General features: G+C 46.1%; 1 protein-coding gene across 2 annotated transcripts; it reads right to left on the reverse strand.

The window, feature by feature from the left end:
- Positions 1-5,924: 5,924 nt before the first annotated feature.
- LOC109895598 (GATA-binding factor 2) lies at positions 5,925-20,593 on the reverse strand. 2 transcript variants are annotated; one of them, XM_020489435.2, is made up of 6 exons: positions 20,349-20,557; positions 19,417-19,935; positions 18,078-18,668; positions 14,552-14,709; positions 10,081-10,206; positions 5,925-7,439 (listed from the first exon to the last, which is right to left on the reverse strand). In XM_020489435.2, exons 2-6 carry the CDS (start codon positions 19,646-19,648, stop codon positions 7,152-7,154), a joined length of 1,395 nt encoding a protein of 464 aa, XP_020345024.1. In that variant the 5' UTR covers positions 19,649-19,935; positions 20,349-20,557; the 3' UTR covers positions 5,925-7,151. The 2 variants fall into 2 exon arrangements, with proteins under 2 accessions (XP_020345024.1, XP_020345033.1); XM_020489444.2 differs by having other exon boundaries at positions 6,402-7,439; positions 14,552-14,697; positions 20,349-20,593.
- Positions 20,594-20,927: the final 334 nt, after the last annotated feature.

The following is a 20,927-nucleotide window of genomic DNA, read 5'->3' on the forward strand; positions in this document are numbered from 1 at the left end:
CTGCAAAGCCAACTCTGCTGCATTACATCCAATCAGCCAACCTCTCTATACCACTCTACCCCAGCACTCATATAATCCTTCCCTCTCCCCCTCGCTTTCTCTCTCTCCCGCTCTGTCTCTCTCTCTCTCTGTCTCTCTCTCTTTCTCCAGAGGTTGGTCTTAGGTCAGTGAGGCCTCTCATCTGATATGTACTCTGCTCTGCAGGTCACACAGAGGTCAAGTGAGCTATGATACCACAACACATCCCTCTGGTCTCCCATAGAAAATGCCTCGTGTGAATATCTGTTTCACATCTTTTTATGTCATTAGCTCTAATGATTTCAAGTCTATTACCCTGACAGAACACTGCAGAATGACAGAACGCCAACAGAATAGAATGGAAGATAATGTAAACAGCAAGTAAACAGAGACCTTAGGTAAACATTTCTGCAGAGTGTTAATGGTGAGTGGTTTGTTGCCTGCTGGAAGTATAGATAGAGCGATAGAGAAAGAGAGAGTGAGTGAGGGAAAGAAGGAGAATGAGAGAGAAGTCTCCATGGACAGATGCAGTGATAGCATGTTTTATTTCAGTGGACCCGGCTTAATTCCCTGATGAGATGCAACAACAGGCCGGCAGACAGAGGCCTTCAGATAGCCACATGGATCAGCGTCAGATCGGTGCTATCGCACCAATCTCCCCTCACACACACACACACACGCAGAGTGAGTGAGTGAGACGGGGAGAGTGTGTGGGGAGTATGGTCGGGTTGGTGCATGGGGCGTCAGAGAGCAGTGTGTGTGTGTGTGTGTGTGTGTGTCTGTTGTGTACATGTGTGTGCATCTGTGTGTGTTGTGTTGTTGTTGTTGTTGAGTCACTGGCAGCATTCCTGGTGGTCCTAGTGTGCTGCAGGTGGAAGCCCCTGAGGAGCAGCAGACACTGGGGAGATGGAGGTAAGAGGGAAGGCAGGGGGTAGGCAGAGGGATAAGGGCAGGGCGGAGGGTGGAGGGTGGGGTGCAGACATAACACAGGGCTGCATCGTCTGTGAACAAGTAGACAGCCTTATCTGTGGAAGCCTGCCGTCTGCCCAGAGGAATGGAGGATAGAGACAAGCCCCAGCAGGCCCAGTGGCTCTGGCCCAGATTCAGCCCTCCTGACTGGGGTGAGAGGACTGGGGACAGGGCCTCTGGTGGAACTACTGGATCTAACGCCAGGACAGACGGCTGGCTGGTCCCTTGATTTGGACCATGACTTTCCAATGGGGGACGTCAGTCTGTGACCCCCAAGGTTGTGTGTGTACCACATGGTATATATCAGTCCTATATGTCTGAGTGGTCAAACCAGTGATGAGGTTCAGTGCCTCAAGCAGCTTGGCATGTCTCATAGTGGAGAGTGGAGAGATGTTGGGGAGGTGTTACCCCGCTTTCTCAGGTGTTTGTGGGCCAGCGACACACCTCCACTTGCACCTCTTCTTCCCTCCCTCTGCGCATCGCTCCCTCCCTCCTGGCCTAGATTCCCCCACTCTCATGTTTTCTTGGGGCCTTTTGTCAGGCGTGTCATAGGATAGCGGGGTCCAGACCCAGGGGCCCTCATACACACACAGGACGACGCAGTGCTAGCATTAGCCTAGCTCATGGATCTGCCTCACCGTGTGTGAACAGCAGCTCTCCTCCTCCCTCTAGCCATCATTCACAATGATATTTAGCACATGCTGCCTGTTATAGAAGCACTGATATCAATTCGTAAAATTAGAACCAGAACACTCTCTCTCTCTCTCTCTCTCTCTCTCTCTCTCTCTCTCTCGCTGTCACACCCTGACCATAGTTTACTTTGTATATTTCTATGTTTTGGTTGGTCAGGGTGTGAGCTGAGTGGGCATTCTATGTTTCATGTCTAGTTTGTCTATTTCTATGTCTGGCCTGATATGGTTCTCAATCAGAGGCAGGTGTTAGTCATTGTCTCTGATTGGGAACCATATTTAGGTAGCCTGGGTTTCACTGTGTGTTTGTGGGTGATGGTTCCTGTCTCTGTGTTTTGCACCAGATAGGGCTGTTTTGGTTTTCCACGGTTGTTGTTTTTGTAGCGTTCGTGTTTTTCCTTTTTGTTATTAAACATGAATCAGTATAATCACGCTGCATTTTGGTCCGCTTCTCCTTCACCACAAGAGAACCGTTACACTCGCTCTCTCTCTCTCCCTCACAATGGGAATAAAAGGAGTGATTGTTTGGAGACAAGAAAGATGAATTTGTTTGCTTCTGACAGGAGAAGGGAGCTGTCCTAGGTGGTGGTTGGAGGGCATCCCACAGAGAATGAAACGTGTGTCCGCAAGTTCTTCCTCTGCTACTAAGGCCTTTCTTCTGTGTAACCAGGGCTACAGATGGGGGAAATAGGTGTGCAAGTGTGTGAATGTGTGTGTGCGCGTGTGAATGTGTGTGCGCACATGAGTGTGTGTGTGAGTGAGTGTGTGTGTGTGTGTGTGCCAGCTATTTTCCCTTTGGTCATAATAAACCCCCATAAGTGTTTCCTGTTATGTCTTTCTCTTCCTGTTTCGTTCCAGTTTGGGGACGCTAATGCTGTATTGAGAGGAGACAAAGGTACCTGCATGCCCCATGAAAGGCGCAGCTTTACATGATAATGGTCTCACAGTATTTGTATTGTGTCTGATTGTAGTGTTGGCATCTCTGTGCTACGATGATGCCCTGTGATCGTCCCTGTTTCGTAAAGCCACAGTCTTGGGTGGAAGCAGCAACCCCGGTGACATATTTACTATAATATTCTCTCTCTCTCAGGGGGGGGGGGGGGTGTGTGTGTGTGTGTGTGTGTGTGTGTGTGTGTGCATATGCAGAAACCCAGATCCCACTGAGGTCCTTTAGCTCATGTCCCAGGTTAGGTCATTGGTACACCAGGGCACAGAGCTATTATAGGAGGTGACACTTCACACACTTCACTTTCTTACTCCTGACCTCAGGTAGCCTACTACCCTGACCCCTAACCCTTGTGCCATAGCTGTGCCACCCAGGTGATGCCGAGACAGTGGAACCTCTAGTATATTTAATGACTCAACATTCGTTTTACCAGTGGAGGTCATTCATTCATTTACATGCTTCTCTACTATGCTGTTGTTCCTACTTTCTACATCCAGCTATAATCTATATGGGCTCAAATGGTTTGGAAAACATACAGCTTGGGAACACTCATTTACCACGAGTTATAGTCTGTGGTTTGTCTGGAGTTCTGTATCTTCACTTTGATGATGCATCTCCTTTACATCTTTTGTTTTGCCAAATGTTGGCATCTCAGGAAGTTGAGGGGGGATGTCTTTTTTCTCTGTCTTCTTCTAAGTGGATAGCCCCCCCCACCCCACCCCCCTCAACCCCAGCCCACCAAAACGGACCATGGGCTGAACTGGAACAAGCTGCTTCCTCTTTCATCTTCTTTATCTCCATCTCTCCTTTAACTGGTCCCTCTGAAGTCCAGCCTGGCCCGGCTTTTGATTCTATTAATTGAGTTTGGTGGAAAAACAAATGGAGGAGGAGGAGGTATGTAGGGGAGAGGAGGCGAGGGGGTCCAGTAAACCTTGAAGGCCACTTATTTAGGAGGTCCACCCGCTCCTATCGTCTCTCTACCCTCTTCCCCCATCTCCTCCTCCACCCCAGCCCTCCTAGTGATTCACCCTGCCATTCAACTCTCTATCACTCCACTCTGCTTTTCATCTCTCCTTCTTTACGACCGAGGTGTCTTTGTTTTGCTGTGACATATTTTTGCGGGGAGTTGTGACACTTTAAAAGGATCAGTAAATATGTCTGTGTGTGTAGAGCGGGAGGGTCTGGCAGAATGACAGTGTAAGTGCTTCCAGGGTGAGAGGTCAAGGAGGTTGGGAGGGGAGGGACGGAGGAGGGGGCTGATTCAGGGGCTCGCACTCAGGATGACCCCTGTGGTGTGCTGTCTGAGACCCTGGTCCTGTAGCCCTGAGGGCAGAGCAAATTTTATTTCACAGAACTACAGACAAACCACAGACTATAACTCATAGTAAATGAGTGTTCCCAAGCAGTACGTTTTCCAAACCATTTGAACCCATATAGATTATTGCTGGATGTAGAAAGTAGGAACAACCCGTCCGTGGCCCATGTGGCTTTCATAAGGGTCCTGACAGACACAGACACACTCTCATTCTGTTTCTGTGTGCTGACTGGAAGGATGAGATCCAACATGGCTCCCAGGGTCATAGGCAAGATGGCATCATGGTACTGTCTGAGGAGAGAGGACCCTTATTACACAATGAGTTCAGCGAGTCTTTTCACTGAACAGATGCTGCCGGTTGAGTATCAGTGTAGATATATGTAACATATGGTTCAAACCGCTCCGATTCTGTCAACATTGTATGTCTCAAATGTTTGGGGCACAGCAAGTTAATTAGAGAATGGATATCAGTTGATGAGTCTGATAGACTGTGATCCACTGAGGATCAGCACAACGTGTTCTCTAAGAAACATGTCTCTCTTTGGAGAGAAATCTCAAGCAGGTATTCATTACGTGGGAAAGCTCTTTGGGTGCATCATGTGTTATGACACCTGCTGCATGCATCTATCCAGTTGGTAGATGGAGATTAGTGGTAGGTTGCTTCTGTGTCATGTTAGGTCTTTGGATTTTCCAAATGTTCACATACTGGTCTTATGGCATTAATATACATGCTATTATAAATATGAATATGCATGACAGATGTAAAGAGATGTGAACGAATGGAAATATGGACACTGTGTAGGGGCTATACTCAGGGCCGGCTCCAGGCATAAACGACATAAGCGGTCACTTAGGGCACGCTGCCGCTATGGGGGCCCCCTTAATTGTTTTACTCCATTAATCGCATTTCCATTTCTTCAACGCAAAGGCCCTTTTAAGCGCACTCGTTTCCGCACGGACTCTTTTAAGCACAACACACAACAGTCAGTGCGCACTCGGTCTCGGTATCGCTGTCTGTCTCTATTGTGGTGCTCTATACACAAAGTGTTGAAGGAAAACGTACAGAAAGTTCCACCATAAACACATTCCAAGGTGTTTATTTAGATAAACAGCAGAAATATAATTGGTACAGAAGAGCTAGCTAGTTATGTTAATGTTAGCTGGCTAGCTAACCAAAATAATGTTTACAATGCCATGGCTGAATGCCTCTTGATTCAACTAACTCCCCATAATGATTTTAATCAGAACAGGACTTCCATTCCATTTAGCTACTGTTTTTGTTGTAGGTCACAGGTCATAAGATTTAAGCAAATGATCCCAATTATAGTAGTAGCAGCTTGTGTCTAGTTAAGCAGTTTTCTTTCTCAGGAAATCAGCTTTAAAACTGCAAAAAAGTCTCTACTCCCCATGGAAAAATGTGTAGATTTGCAGGAAATTAACTGTAAAACGAATACATTTCTCTACGCAGTCAAGAGGGGAGCCCACTAAAATCTTGCTTAGGGCCCCCAGAAGTGTAGGGCCGGCTCTGCCCTTACTGCATTGCACAAAGCTAAATCACTTGTTACCCAAACATTCCCATTGACATTTTATGCTATATGGCAGTGATCATCAACTAGATTCAGCCGCGGAACTATTTCTTGAGCGGATGGTCAGGAGGCCGGAACATAATTCCAAATCATTTGTAGACAGCAAATCAACCACAAGAAGCCCAAACAGATGTAATATTTGACTAAAACAGAATCATTTCAAAACGTGCCTATATTTGTATATAATCACATATCTCTATATTATGCATATGGGAATACTGTGGAAAACATCACTTAGAGCTGATTTACTGGTGTTTTTAGTATTTTATGTCCAACAATAAAATAACCTGCAGGCAGCCAGTTGGGGAAACCTGCTATTCGGTGTGTGTGTGTGTGTGTGTGTGTGTGTGTGTGTGTGTGTGTGTGTGTGCGTGGGGAAAATATGTCTCAGAGAAGTCTCATTCATGTTTACAAGTTTTCTTTATTATCATCAGTACGTAATGGCATCCAGATTGTCAGGTTATAATTGTTTTGGACAGGTAATAAAGAGCAGGTGTGTGGTTTTCTATCTGCTAAGTAGAGAGGCAGCAAATCAAAACTGTGCTGTGGCACAGAGACACACATCACAGAGAAACCAAGAGGTACAGGCTACTGCTCATCACCATGGCAACACTGATGGAACAGGAGAGGCCTGGGTAATGTAGAACAGGACAAAGTTCTGATATGTTGCTCGTGTTAATGTGTAAATCAGCTTATTATTCCAACAATAGCATCAGATTTTCTGTATGAAGTATCCAATGTGGCAGCAGAAATGGCAAATACTGGGTATCTGTTTTATTCAATCTATTTCTCTGCTCTGTGTATCTCTCTCTGTCTCCTTGCTGAAGGTTTTAAACACAAAGTCCTCTCATTCACTAGGGGTTTTTGTGAAGAGGGAGCAGTTGGCAGAATTAAACTTTATTTTCATTAGGAGGAAATGTTTAACAGCTCAGAGAAAGCGCTTCAGCTAAAAATAGATTTATAATGATAGAAATGGTGATAACAATATCCAAAATGTTTCAGGTGAAAGAAAAAGGCAAAAGGCAGTGAAAATAAATTATCTGGATAACAATAATAACAACAATAATAATAATACCATTAATAATATACAGTTTCAAATTAAGCTTTATAAACTTCTTTTTTTTTGTTTACTTTTTTTGTTGTAATGTCCATTAAAAATAGTAGAAGTCCATGAGCAGAAATCCAGCATATATTTATTAAATGGTGTGAAGGGAATTGCTCTGTCTTCGCCCCAAAGTTGTCTTCACCACCCTCGTATCTCACACATTTACAATATTCACAGTTACTTCAGACTTGCTCGGCACATACCACTGCAGCAGGACGGGGGCGAGGTGGGAGGGGACGGTATATGCATGGGGATGGGTGGAGGTGAGGTGTAGTCTATCTCTGGTCTAAGAAGGTACCTAATAGAGAGTAAAATAGCCCCGCCCCCACTCCACCCATCAGTGGATGCTGCCTGGTACCCTTTACATTCTCTCTATACAGCAAGACAATCAACAAAGACACACCAAATGCATGTCTTTAACATTATACACATTGTCCTCAAGCAAGAGGCCTATACGACCCTCAACCCCCATTAGAAAACGGAACAATCTTCACATCCCCTGTGCCTCCCCATCCTCCCCAGCTCAGCCCATGGCGGTAACCATGTTGGAGTGGTGGGGGTGGCCAAAGGAGGGGTGTATGGGTGTAGGTGTGGGCAGCATGTGTCCGGCATGGCTAAAGGGGGGCAGGTGGCCCATGTGGGTCATGTGTCCAGCCAGGGAGGAAGCACTGAAAGGAGAAGACTTCTCGTGCATGCACTTAGAGAGCTCCTCATAACCGTCACCGCCCCGCCTGCCCTTCTTGGACTTGTTGGACATCTTGCGGTTGCGTGTCTGGATCCCTTCCTTCTTCATGGTCAGAGGTCGGTTCACCTGTAGGGAGACGGAGATGGAGGGAGAGATGAGTGACCGGGTTGGGAGGGTTTATAATCAACTTCATGTGTTTGAATTGACTGGACTACGTACAGGAATAACCATATTGTTTATCAGGAGAACTCTAGATACAGTTATTTGTCTTTTTTTCTAAAGAAATGTAACAATACAAATAAAATGCAGAAACAGTAAGCAGCTTTCTCCCTAAAGCCAAGGCCATGTTCAATGTAATACATGGCAATGCACCAAGACTTAACCTTCAACAGTTATGCCTCATTTGAACAGACGCAGTTGGTCTGTCTGAATAACAGTCCCACCATTGTGAGTCTCAAGGGGATGACGCCTACCATGGAAACAATAAAGCACAAAGAAAGAAAACACCAACAGGGCCCAGTGTGTCTGAGAGGCCAAGCTCTGCATCCATCTCTCCCTCCTTCCCTCCTTCCCTCCTTCCCTTTCTCCCTATCCCTCTTATCCTTTTCCAATCAGTGCAACCTTTTCGTCTTCCTGACCTGGCTGGCTGCGTGTGGGTAAGGGCTGGTCAGGCTGCGTGTGGGTAAGGGCTGGCTGCGTGTGGGTAAGGGCTGGTCAGGCTGCGTGTGGGTAAGGGCTGGTCAGGCTGCGTGTGGGTAAGGGCTGGTCAGGCTGCGCGTGGGTAAGGGCTGGTCAGGCTGTGTGTGGGTAAGGGCTGGTCAGGCTGCGTGTGGGTAAGGGCTGGTCAGGCTGCGTGTGGGTAAGGGCTGGTCAGGCTGCGTGTGGGTAAGGGCTGGTCAGGCTGCGCGTGGGTAAGGGCTGGTCAGGCTGTGTGTGGGTAAGGGCTGGTCAGGCTGCGTGTGGGTAAGGGCTGGCTGGCTGCGTGTGGGTAAGGGCTGGCTGCGTGTGGGTAAGGGCTGGCTGGCTGCGTGTGGGTAAGGGCTGGCTGGCTGCGTGTGGGTAAGGGCTGGTCAGGCTGCATGTGGGTAAGGGCTGGCTGGCTGTGTGTGGGTAAGGGCTGGTCAGGCTGTGTGTGGGTAAGGGCTGGTCAGGCTGCGTGTGGGTAAGGGCTGGCTGGCTGCGTGTGGGTAAGGGCTGGCTGCGTGTGGGTAAGGGCTGGCTGGCTGTGTGTGGGTAAGGGCTGGTCAGGCTGTGTGTGTGTAAGGGCTGGTCAGGCTGCGTGTGGGTAAGGGCTGGCTGGCTGTGTGTGGGTAAGGGCTGGTCAGGCTGCGTGTGGCTAAGGGCTGGCTGCGTGTGGTTAAGGGCTGGCTGGCTGCGTGTGGGTAAGGGCTGGCTGGCTGCGTGTGGGTAAGGGCTGGCTGGCTGCGTGTGGGTAAGGGCTGGCTGGCTGCGTGTGGGTAAGGGCTGGCTGGCTGCGTGTGGGTAAGGGCTGAATGGCTGCGTGTGGGGAAGGGCTGGCTGGCTGTGTGTGGGTAAGGGCTGGCTGGCTGTGTGTGGGTAAGGGCTGGTTGGCTGTGTGTGGGTAAGGGCTGGCTGGCTGTGTGTTGTTAAGGGCTGGCTGGTTAAGGGCTGGCTGGCTGCGTGTGGGTAAGGGCTGGTCAGGCTGCGTGTGGGTAAGGGCTGGCTGGCTGTGTGTGGTTAAGGGCTGGCTGGCTGTGTGTGGTTAAGGGCTGGCTGGCTGTGTGTGGGTAAGGGTTGGCTGGCTGTGTGTGGGTAAGGGTTGGCTGGCTGTGTGTGGGTAAGGGCTGGCTGGCTGCGTGTGGGTAAGGGCTGGCTGGCTGCGTGTGGGTAAGGGTTGGCTGGCTGCGTGTGGGTAAGGGCTGGCTGGCTGCGTGTGGGTAAGGGCTGGCTGGCTGCGTGTGGGTAAGGGCTGGCTGGCTGCGTGTGGGTAAGGGCTGGTCAGGCTGCGTGTGGGTAAGGGCTGGCTGGCTGTGTGTGGGTAAGGGCTGGCTGGCTGTGTGTGGGTAAGGGCTGGTCAGGCTGTGTGTGGGTAAGGGCTGGCTGGCTGTGTGTGGGTAAGGGCTGGCTGGCTGTGTGTGGTTAAGGGCTGGCTGGCTGTGTGTGGGTAAGGGTTGGCTGGCTGTGTGTGGGTAAGGGTTGGCTGGCTGTGTGTGGGTAAGGGCTGGCTGGCTGCGTGTGGGTAAGGGCTGGCTGGCTGCGTGTGGGTAAGGGCTGGCTGGCTGCGTGTGGGTAAGGGCTGGCTGGCTGCGTGTGGGTAAGGGCTGGCTGGCTGCGTGTGGGTAAGGGCTGGTCAGGCTGCGTGTGGGTAAGGGCTGGCTGGCTGTGTGTGGGTAAGGGCTGGCTGGCTGTGTGTGGGTAAGTGCTGGCTGGCTGTGTGTGGGTAAGTGCTGGCTGGCTGTGTGTGGGTAAGTGCTGGCTGGCTGTGTGTGGGTAAGTGCTGGTTGGCTGTGTGTGGGTAAGGGCTGGCTGGCTGTGTGTGGGTAAGTGCTGGCTGGCTGTGTGTGGGTAAGGGCTGGCTGGCTGTGTGTGGGTAAGGGCTGGCTGGCTGTGTGTGGGTAAGTGCTGGCTGGCTGTGTGTGGGTAGGGGCTGGCTGGCTGTGTGTGGGTAAAGGCTGGCTGGCTGTGTGTGGGTAAGGGCTGGCTGGCTGTGTGTGTGTGGGTAAGTGCTGGCTGGCTGTGTGTGGGTAAGGGCTGGCTGGCTGTGTGTGGGTAAGGGCTGGCTGGCTGTCAGCAGTGAAAGACTTACGTTGTGCAGCTTGTAGTAAAGGCCGCAGGCATTGCACACGGGGTCTCCATTGCCGTTGCGCCTCCACAGTGTGGTGGTGGTGGTCTGACAGTTAGCACAACAGGTGCCGGCGCGTCTGGCCGCAGACTGGAGGGGAACATGAAGAAGGCCTTTATTCGACCACAACAGCACGGACACACAACACATGAAAGCATAGGTTGGGAATGACGTTAGTGCCGGGCGGTGTGTATAGTATTTGTATATCGGCTGCCAGGAGCCGAGAAAACATCATATTTCATTCTGTTTTAGATGGAAGTTGTTTCTTATAGTTATAGATTTGCATATGATATCAGAAATGTATTCATATTGCGTGATAGTTTGATAGTTTATTGCAATGCAATTTAATAATGACGGAATTATGCAGTGAAAAGGTATCCAGTCTTTACATTCCCTGACAAATACACCAAATAGTTGTATTGTTAGTGTATGAATTGGTCTCTAACCTAATAAATCAGGGGTTACTATAAAAGTCATGCTGAATAGATCATATAAGAAAGTAATGGGTTGTCTTTATTGGCTAGTTTTCTCCCAGCATGTGAAATGTTTTTAATTTCACAGACACAGTAGTACACTGATGAACACTGACTATCAAAGCTCTTCCTCCCAGATGCAAAGCATTGCTATTGAATAGAGATTAGGTAGCGAGGGGGGCCATAGGGCAGCATGTGCGATCCCCTGTCATTACAGATGGATTCTTCACACTTAATATGAGACAGTTACACGCATAAAACTTACATATACCCCTTCAGCAAAATATGGTAATCTGAACCCTCAGTCAGAATAGTGCATGGGCCTACACACTTAAAATATGGATTAATGCAAAATACCTCTCTATTGATTCAAGTAGAAATTGCGTCAAAATTGCCCAATATAAACAAACTTCATAGTAAAGAAGTCTACAATTGAGGCTGGAGCCATAGCCTTTGTCTCACAGGTAGGTAAACCCATTTATTTCACCTCCTCTGCGCGGCCTGCACGCATCTAGTTCTCCATTGCTTTTTTTCTGTGCACATAAAGTGTCCTTAAATGTTGTACTAATCGCTTTGCTATATTCTATATATTGAGGACAGGCCTGCTTGACCACTGCTATGAAAAAAAGTAAGTGTACTAGCGCGCGACGAACGGAAACATGTGCTGGCCTCGCTTCCTTATCGGTACCGGCAGATATCCGGATAGGAAACTACTGGAAGGACCCTGCGCGAGTACTGAAAACACGCGAGCTGAAAAGTAGGCTACAAACGCACCGGCTCCTGACTCAGGGAGAAAAACAACGACTGGATTTTTCAGACATTAGGACCAACGGGAAAATGATGAAACTTTAATACGTTTTTATTGCAGGTTTTAAGCTATATTGATTGTGGTCCAGGGATATGCATTGACCCTAAAATGCATAGCCTAGGCCTACATGGCGTTTCAGGTTTCAATGTAAAACCGCACAATCAAATGTTTCAGAAAAATCTAAAAACGGGTCTCTAGACTCTCTAAATAGGCCTACAGTCCAAAATCAAACGGAGTCGCGTCGGTGATGCTTTTTGTATAGCCTGCATTGGATGATTCAGATCAGTGCAGTCTTCATGCTGTCGGCTGAATGTCAATAGTCTGTCTGTATTTGCCTCATATCTCGAACATTCTCTTATCAAGATGCGCACAGGATTATATGATCTCTAGGATGGTCCTTAAACAAACGCAGTCAACATAAAATATGTAGGCCTAAATTATCTACGTATGTTTTAAGCATTAAATGCGTTCAATACTGTTATACGTAACCTTTGATTAATATATTAATAATCTTATTATGCACCCTGAGACATTTGGGAACCGATTCGTAAATCATTTGAACAGGCGTACGCTAATTAGGCCGACATTCAAATTCCAAATATGAAGTTGCAGAAAATAAGCCTACCCACTGGGCACCGACATAAATTCAAGGTCTATTCCACGTTGGTTTAATGTAACTTTATTGAAGTTTGCTTTAAAGCAATGTCTCTATTTCTGCAAACCCCCTATTTATCTATATTGTATTTACTTTGCCATCATGGCCTTTTTTGCCTTTACCTCCCTTCTCACCTCATTTGCTCACATTGTATATAGACTTGTTTATACTGCATTATTGACTGTATGTTTGTTTTTACTCCATGTGTAACTCTGTGTCGTTTTATCTGTCGAACTGCTTTGCTTTATCTTGGCCAGGTCGCAATTGTAAATGAGAACTTGTTCTCAACTTGCCTACCTGGTTAAATAAAGGTAAAATAAAATAAATAAATAAAATTTATTCAAGAGGAGCGTGGAAAAAAATACTCTTAAAAAAAATCAACTTCGAGTAGTGAAATTAGTTTAACGAAACACATTTTTTATGGTTATTATTAAATTATGTTTTACATAATTTCTACCATTATAATCATTATGAATATAATTATTAATAACATTATTATAATTATAATTATGCTATTGATGTATTAGTCCATATGCAAATAGGTTTACGCCCGCGAACGGGAGCCTATTGTGGGCTATTCGAAATGTTACAGAAAATATTCAGATCATATCTTGAATCGAGAGATTTTGGCATTTATGCATATCATTTTTTAGGTCCTCATAGGCCGTGGAGAATCCTATTTCTTTGTTTTTCGTATTTGATGCAAATCTATATCTCAATGGGTCATATCAATTCCCTCCATTTCAGTTTCAGAGGTGCCATCTTAATTGCGTGTTTGTTGTTGTTGAGACCAATGGTTTTAAAGTCTGGTTAGCTCAGGGCTATAAGTAGTTACTGTTATATGAAAATAATAGATTTTAACATTTAATGATAACACATTTTTTATTTTTTATTTTTTGCAATCAATGGAGTCACCAGCACATTAAGTCTGGAAGGACTATTTTCAGTAATGACAACATTTACATAGTCCATTGAACTGCTGTGTAACTGGTCTATATTAGTCTGGATCTGACCTGGCTGCTGCCCTCTGAGGAAAACACAACATTGATGTTGAAATGAGTTCATGATGAGAAGTACACAATGTGATATCAGCCAAGCAGCAAGAAGGCCCAGTCCAGTATTTGGCTAAGCGAATGGCAGAGATATCCATTTACAAGTATGTTGCACACCAGTCACCTAGATTCACTCGCAGAGAAAAAAAACACATTATTTTTCCTTTCTTCTGTTACCTATAAAGTGACTTAATAACACAAAGTGTGCAGTGCACCAGTCACTCATACAGCCTCCACAGCAGACAGTCACAGTGCACCAGTCACTCATACAGCCTCCACAGCAGACAGTCACAGTGCACCAGTCACTCATACAGCCTCCACAGCAGACAGTCACAGTGCACCAGTCACTCATACAGCCTCCACAGCAGACAGTCACAGTGCACCAGTCACTCATACAGCCTCCACAGCAGACAGTCACAGTGCACCAGTCACTCATACAGCCTCCACAGCAGACAGTCACAGTGCACCAGTCACTCATACAGCCTCCACAGCAGACAGTCACAGTGCACCAGTCACTCATACAGCCTCCACAGCAGACAGTCACAGTGCACCAGTCCCTCATACAGCCTCCACAGCAGACAGTCACAGTGCACCAGTCACTCATACAGCCTCCACAGCAGACAGTCACAGTGCACCAGTCACTCATACAGCCTCCACAGCAGACAGTCACAGTGCACCAGTCACTCATACAGTCTCCACAGCAGACAGTCACAGTGCACCAGTCAGTCATACAGCCTCCACAGCAGACAGTCACAGTGCACCAGTCACTCATACAGCCTCCACAGCAGACAGTCACAGTGCACCAGTCACTCATACAGCCTCCACAGCAGACAGTCACAGTGCACCAGTCACTCATACAGCCTCCACAGCAGACAGTCACAGTGCACCAGTCACTCATACAGCCTCCACAGCAGACAGTCACAGTGCACCAGTCACTCATACAGCCTCCACAGCAGACAGTCACAGTGCACCAGTCACTCATACAGCCTCCACAGCAGACAGTCACAGTGCACCAGTCACTCATACAGCCTCCACAGCAGACAGTCACAGTGAGCTATATAGTGAGGGATGATAGAGGCCTGTGCCGGCCCTGGTATCAGTAGCAGTATCAGAAGTAGCAGCAATAATGATAGCAGAAACAGCACAGATAGCCAGCACTCCGCTAACAGCCTGTGTAAAGGAGCACAAGGGTGAGTGGGAAACACAATTCCCGGAAACTGATTGGGAAAATATAACTTTCCTGGAATTATGGCCCTCCTCGCCCCTCTCCCCCTACCTTGTTCTTTTTTTTGGCCCCCTCCCATCTCCGCCCTCCACGCGTGTGTGTGTGTGTGTGTGTGTGTGTGTGTGTGTGTGTGTGTGTGTGTGTGTGTGTGTGTGTGTGTGTGTGTGTGTGTGTGTGTGTGTGTGTGTGTGTGTGTGTGTGTGTGTGTGTGTGTGTACTCACCAGTCTGCGTTTGGGCTTGATGAGGGGTCGGTTCTGACCGTTCATCTTATGGTAGAGTCCACAGGCGTTGCACAAGTAGTGGCCCGTACCATCCCGTCGCCACAGGGGGGTAGAGGTGGCTCCACAGTTGACACACTCACGCCCCTCTGAGCAGCATGCAGGTGGAGGGAGACCACAGGGACATTTATAAAATTAACCTGTTAACTCTAATGACACATTTATCATACATAACAATTATGTAACCTGTAGTAGTGGCAAGTACAATTTTAAAAATGTTATGTTAATTAGTCTGTTAGGTGCACAGAAGCATGGGAAAAGTTTTAAGAATAAAAATGTTGTTTTTAATTTCTACTCTCTAGTTCTGTTCTTGAATTCCTGTTTATATGAAAAGGCTGCGTATTATTGGTCTGAAGTTTGTGTGAAAGAGTGTGTGTTTAACCCTCTGCAGACTCTTGGAATAACAACATGAAAATGCTGCTGCCAGGCTTTATTCCGTTTGACCTGGTTAAGTTCCTCCCTGTCAGTTTTGGGTCAGTTTTGGGTCAGTTTTGGGTCAGCTGGGACCCAGGCATGCTTCAGACAGGGGCACCCATACACCCACAATTAAATGTGGGCTGTCTCTCACGTTTCTCTACATTTTGCTGTGATTACAATGATTTTCCTCCCCATATATACAGTATGGTGAAAATTAACCTTTAGTGCTGGGTTCCCCAACTGGTGGCCCGCGGGCCAAATTTGGCACACGGGTGGTTTTGTTTGGCCCCCAAAGTATTATATAAATGTTGAAATAAATAAATGTTTGACACAAAAGACTGTAAAAACACAAGGAAATCAGCTCCAAGTGATTTTAATTAAAGACATCTGTTCCCAAGTATTCCCACGCATAATAGACAGACACTTGATCGTACACAAATGTAAGCAAGGTTTGAAATGATTGTTTCAGGCAAACATTATATCTGTGAGCTTATTGCGGTCAATTTGAAGTCTACAAATTATTTTCAATTATGTTCCGGCCCCCCAACCATCCGCTAAAGAAAAAATTGGCCCACGGCTGAATATAGTTGATGATCCCTGCTTTAGTGGGTGTGAGTCTGTGCGTGTGTGTACATGTGGCAAAGATGGTCTGATAATCAACATCTCCTTGTTCTTCTCTCAGCCTCATCAGCTCATCATTATATCGGCTAAATAGCCTGCTATAACTCACTTTAAATCGGAATTCTTAGGAATGATGACCATTCATTAAAGTGACCTAATCACAGTGCAAACTAAGGTAGTAATTTTGAAATATTTGTGCTGCATATAATGTGGATCAGATTGTCAGTCTAGACTAGGTAGAGGTAATACTAACATACTTGTGGGCCTTTGCCTCTGTTGGTGGCTCCACATAATGCTGAGTATGGAGAGCCAGAGAAGGAGGGAGAGAAAAAAGAGGGAGACTGAGATGGAGAGAGAGAGGAAGGGGGCCTGGATTAGGGTTAGTCAAACAGGAAGTGCCTCTAAGGTATGCATGAGCAGGGACTCCACCAGAATAGTGTGATGCGATAGAGTTCTGTGGTCCTGCAAGCCACCAATACTGGACATCCCCACAAAGAAAAACTCCTAGTAACAGGACAGTCTATTCCTTCATGTCAGGGAGAGCCCCTAAGACATAAATATATCAGTGAGGAGGTTCCACTTCCAAACACCTATCTGGGTGTTCATGATGGAAGTTGTGCCTCTGTCTTACAATGACCATAATAGCACACTGACAGATGAGGGTTTTATTTTTAGGACTACTCTTGGGGTTTATGTTGAGACATCTAATCCTTAGTTGTGAAATATGGTGAATTGATTTTTTGTTGGTGCTTTCTTTCTATAACAAATGAATACTGGTGCTCAGTAAAAGGGAGCCGGTTATAAGATAGGGGGCTGCTTGAAGGCAATCAGCTCTGCCTACAGTCATCAAATGTCAGCCTCGACAATGCTGTATTATGTAACAAAGAAACGGCTGATTGTAAATACTGAGTTTTTTTGGCCCAAATGCTCGAGTGGATCTTCTTTTCACACCTCCGGGGCTGTATCCAGTTCACCGTTCTCAAGGGCGTGCCAGCTCGAGCGTAATTGAGTCGCGGTTTACAAAAGAGGATAATAAACGTGTCAGCCGAAGCGGGCCCGCGCTCAGCCGAACTTCAGGGCTTGGGTGTGTGCGTGAAGCGAGGCAGTACGCATTGCCTGTCTTTTTTAACCAAATAAAGTAGCCTGGACAAATGTATATTACTCAGGCCTGGGACACTGGGATCGTTTTATTTCTTCACAGCTTACAATACGCATGGTTTCTTATAATCATTAGTCTAAGCCTACATTATAATTACATTAGGCCTATGTTGATATTACCGATTTGTACAAAACAAAATGCAGAATGGATATGACCAGTTGACATAATAAAGAGGAAACGGTATGCCTGCTGTTTAAAAACGTGGCTGCATAAATTAGGCCAGAAAAAGTCGTCGAAGAGGACACAGCATAGCATAACCTCACACCACCTCTTACTGTTGTATCTGTCCACCCCCACACCGTAACAAATAAACAGTTATTGTTAACCTTTTATGTATATTAATTAGTCTATTTATTATAGTTAACTATAATAAATGTTTGTGTCCTCTTGGGGATGAAAATAGATTTTGAGATAACATTCTTGATCCATAGGCGAAGCAAAGTAATTCACATACAGGATTACTATTATGTGGATATCACTGCTTTAGGTGCATGTGTGTGTAGGGGCCTTGTTGCGACGAAAGAAACCGGTGTGTGTGTGAAAAGAGCTATGAATGGAGTTATGACAACATACATGCACAATGTAACCTCAGCCCAATTATTCCATGCACACTACTCCTACTTCCACCGCAAGGCTAATTATGATGATATTGCATATTGTCATCCCATTTTGTCGTATTGTCTAAGGACGTTAATGGAAAGATTGGTAACGGAGTAAATCAAATTGCATTAAACTGGGAGTTTTGAAAATGCCATGGACGTTTCATTCAACTTTTTTTTTTACCCGTCTTATAGAATAGCCTACATTGGGGAATATTTACGCATGCATTTAAACACAGGCCGTAATATATACATTCATCAAAATATACATACAAATTCTAGCCTAGCTATTACATATTTGTATTTTTATTTAGGCTATATTTATTATCTACAAGGTATCTTATATTGTTTGGTCTAAAAATGAACTACGTTTTTGTTTTTAGTTTAAACGGTGTTCAGTTTGTTGAGTGCATGGCAGTAATTCAATACACGGTCATAGTATTCTGGTTTTAATATAGGCTATTTGTTTTTTTTAACTCAATTATGGATTTGGATAAAACAAAACTGTTATAACACTAAGATAGCTTAAATATAGCCTATAAAGCCTATATCCAATAACATAATTTCAGTGTGTTCTGTCATAATAATAACAATACAAAATGATTATTTCATCATCATTTTACTCTGTAACACAAACATTTGTAACACATTTTCGAGATAAGATGAGACTCACCTGAGCACGACCGAGTTTTGCTTTTACATTTCGGGGTGAAGCTGGAGGATGATCCTCCGAGCAGGCTGCCGGGGTGGAAGAGACTGCCCCCGTAGTCATGCGCTGCCGGAAGAGAGTATGTGGGGTAGGTCGGTATGGGGTGGTGGGTGGATGGGGTCTGTGCGCTCATTGAGGCCAGGCTGCTCCGGAGAGGACTGGAACCCTCCATTTTCATGCCTTCAGAAATTGACATTTGATACTTGATAGAATCTTTCTCGTCCATTCTCTGGGTAGAGGATGAGGGTGAGGCGGCCCCGAGATCTGGGGACACATCTTTCGGCGGGGTAGGGGGAAAACTGTAGAGATGTGGACTCGAATGAGACGCGGGTGTTAACGAGGATGCCGAGGCCGTGCTGGCGTTGCTGCTGCAGGGGTATAGGCCACCATGAGCCCCGGAGCCTGAGGCGTGTAGCCCGGTCTTGCTGAAGTGGCTGACCGCCCATGCGTTGTGATGGTGGGCCGCTGAGAGGGCTGCTTTGCCGGGCTCTAGCCATGAAATCCCCGGGCTATGCAGGAGATGTGGCCGGCAGACCTGACCCCCAGCGAAGCGAGCTGTAAGAATAGTAGAATAATATGTTCATAGATGGAATACACAAACCAGCTAATAATGTTACAACTCTCATTGATGATGTGATGCTATAGGATTACAGAAAGTTGGGACACGGAAGTCCTTAACCTGTTGACGCAGCGTACTTAAAGGAATTATTCGATTCGCGAGGGGCACAAAAAACGCAGTTGGCAGTTATTCAGACAAAACCACAGAAACTATAACCGCAGAAATATATTTTCTCGTTTTGAGTCATCTTGATATTTTATAGTCAGTGATAAAGATTTAGCAAAGACATGCATGGGGTCTGGTGCACTGGAACCTCTTTCGCTTGAACCAAGCACTAATACATGACACCCTTTCAGCTATGTATTATTACATAGTTTCTCACTCCTTGTTTATCTGACTAGTTCCTCAGTCAAGAAGGGTAAATTACATTTATTTTACTATAATTTCCTTATTTTTGTCATCGGCTGAACTGCTCTCGTGTCCACAACTTTTAATGGTCTCATCCACTACCTTACATTTTTGTTCTCCCATGCAAATGAAACTTTATAGCATGCTCTCTCTATCAGACATTTCTGCAATTTCAACTAGTAGGCCTATCAAACCGATGCATTTAAACCCACCCACGTTAATGGGTAAATAAGCCTGTGCGGATTGTTTATTGCTTTGAGAAAATACATGAATAGCCTATGCCCACGATAATTCCTACTTTATCCTGATAATTAAGTTGTTTAGGAAAGTGAATACCGTGAGCTTGACTGTAGGACACTCTGGCCCGTGCATGAGCGGAGTTGTGGTAGTACGGGTTTCCCTGCGAATCAAGATGGTTGAAGAAAACGTCCACCTCGTCCGGGGGCAGAAGCTGCGCGGTGGGCTCCATGTAGTTATGCGAAAGGCCGGGGTGGTGAGAATCCGGGTGTTGGCCGTTCAGCACGGCGTGGTGGTGCATCCACCGAGGTGGATCAGCCGCTATATCCATGTCTGTGTGGATCTCTCCGTGTTGGGCAAACAGGGTGAAAAGAGAAGAGGGGCCTCTCTAGAGAGAGGACAACGTGTTCCTGAACCTTACTCTCTCCGCTTTGTCTTAAAAAAAAATCTGCCTCCCTCTCCTGATAAAATGTCCTCCTATTGTGGAAAACAGAACATAAATGTGTAGAGAATTTTCGCTCGTCAATCTCCTATAAATCGGTCTTCACTAGTAGTCCGATGAGATCCTCTTGCCTCTCCTTCTTCAACAGGCATCGGGTAGTGTTTGACACTGGACACCTGTAATACAACCAAAAATAGGATGTTCATATTTCAGAGGCATTTACAAGGTGTTACGTGTTTTTTTCTTTGTATGCCTGTCCTGTCCGAAGATAATAATTCGGGGAGGCTGCTTCTTTTTTATGTACGATTTGTAAGTGATGTATGTAAAGGTGCAACATAAGATAAACACCTCGAATCACTCGTCCCCACCCACTCCCAATCCGAGGAACCTGAAATCATCGACCCATCCTCACCGTAACGCGCACAGATAAGTACTTTTGAACTCATCCAAACTCTTCATATAGGCTAGTAAACTAATCATCGTCAGTACACTCAGAACAAACTGTTAAAATTCTTACAGAGCGGAAGAAGTCATTTGATTTCTTCACACAATTTTGGAGAAGAAAATAATATATATTTTATGCAAATACCTTGTCTGTCTCAGGCTTGGAAATTCCGATTTCAAGCCCCTTTAGTAGAATTCTCCTCCAGTTAGCAAGTATATTTTCCTTTCTTGTATTGACTCAATTTATACGGCATATGTTTGGTCTATTTTTCCTTGGTTTTAGCGTAGGGTTATTTGCTGCGTAAACTCCGATGGAGACGGATAGGCCTTTAGCGACATGCAGCTGTAGGAACTGTCAGCACTGGCGCCAGTGAATTCCATGTCATGTGCGCAGGGGCGGGGTCTTGACTTCAGCGTTGATCCCGCGACAGCCAATTGGATTCTGCCTTTGCCAATTCTGACAACTGCCTCTGCAGAATCACCATGCCATTCGCCTCTCCATCCCAAGCACTTGCGAGCGGACAGCCCTGGCCCCTGTATGCTTGTCTCATCCCAGAACGTATTAATCAACAGCGTCACCTTATTAGTTAAGCAGCCCCGGGCCACCACCCACACCAATGCGTTCTCAACCAGGGGAGAAATGTCTTTGTTTATGCCAAGTGTAATGATCACTTTATATTTGAATAAAACACGTTATTTTCAATAGGAATTAGTATGTATACCT

The sequence above is a fragment of the Oncorhynchus kisutch genome, linkage group LG1 (assembly GCF_002021735.2).
Source record: "Oncorhynchus kisutch isolate 150728-3 linkage group LG1, Okis_V2, whole genome shotgun sequence".
In the NCBI taxonomy this organism is placed as follows: Eukaryota; Metazoa; Chordata; class Actinopteri; order Salmoniformes; family Salmonidae; genus Oncorhynchus; species Oncorhynchus kisutch.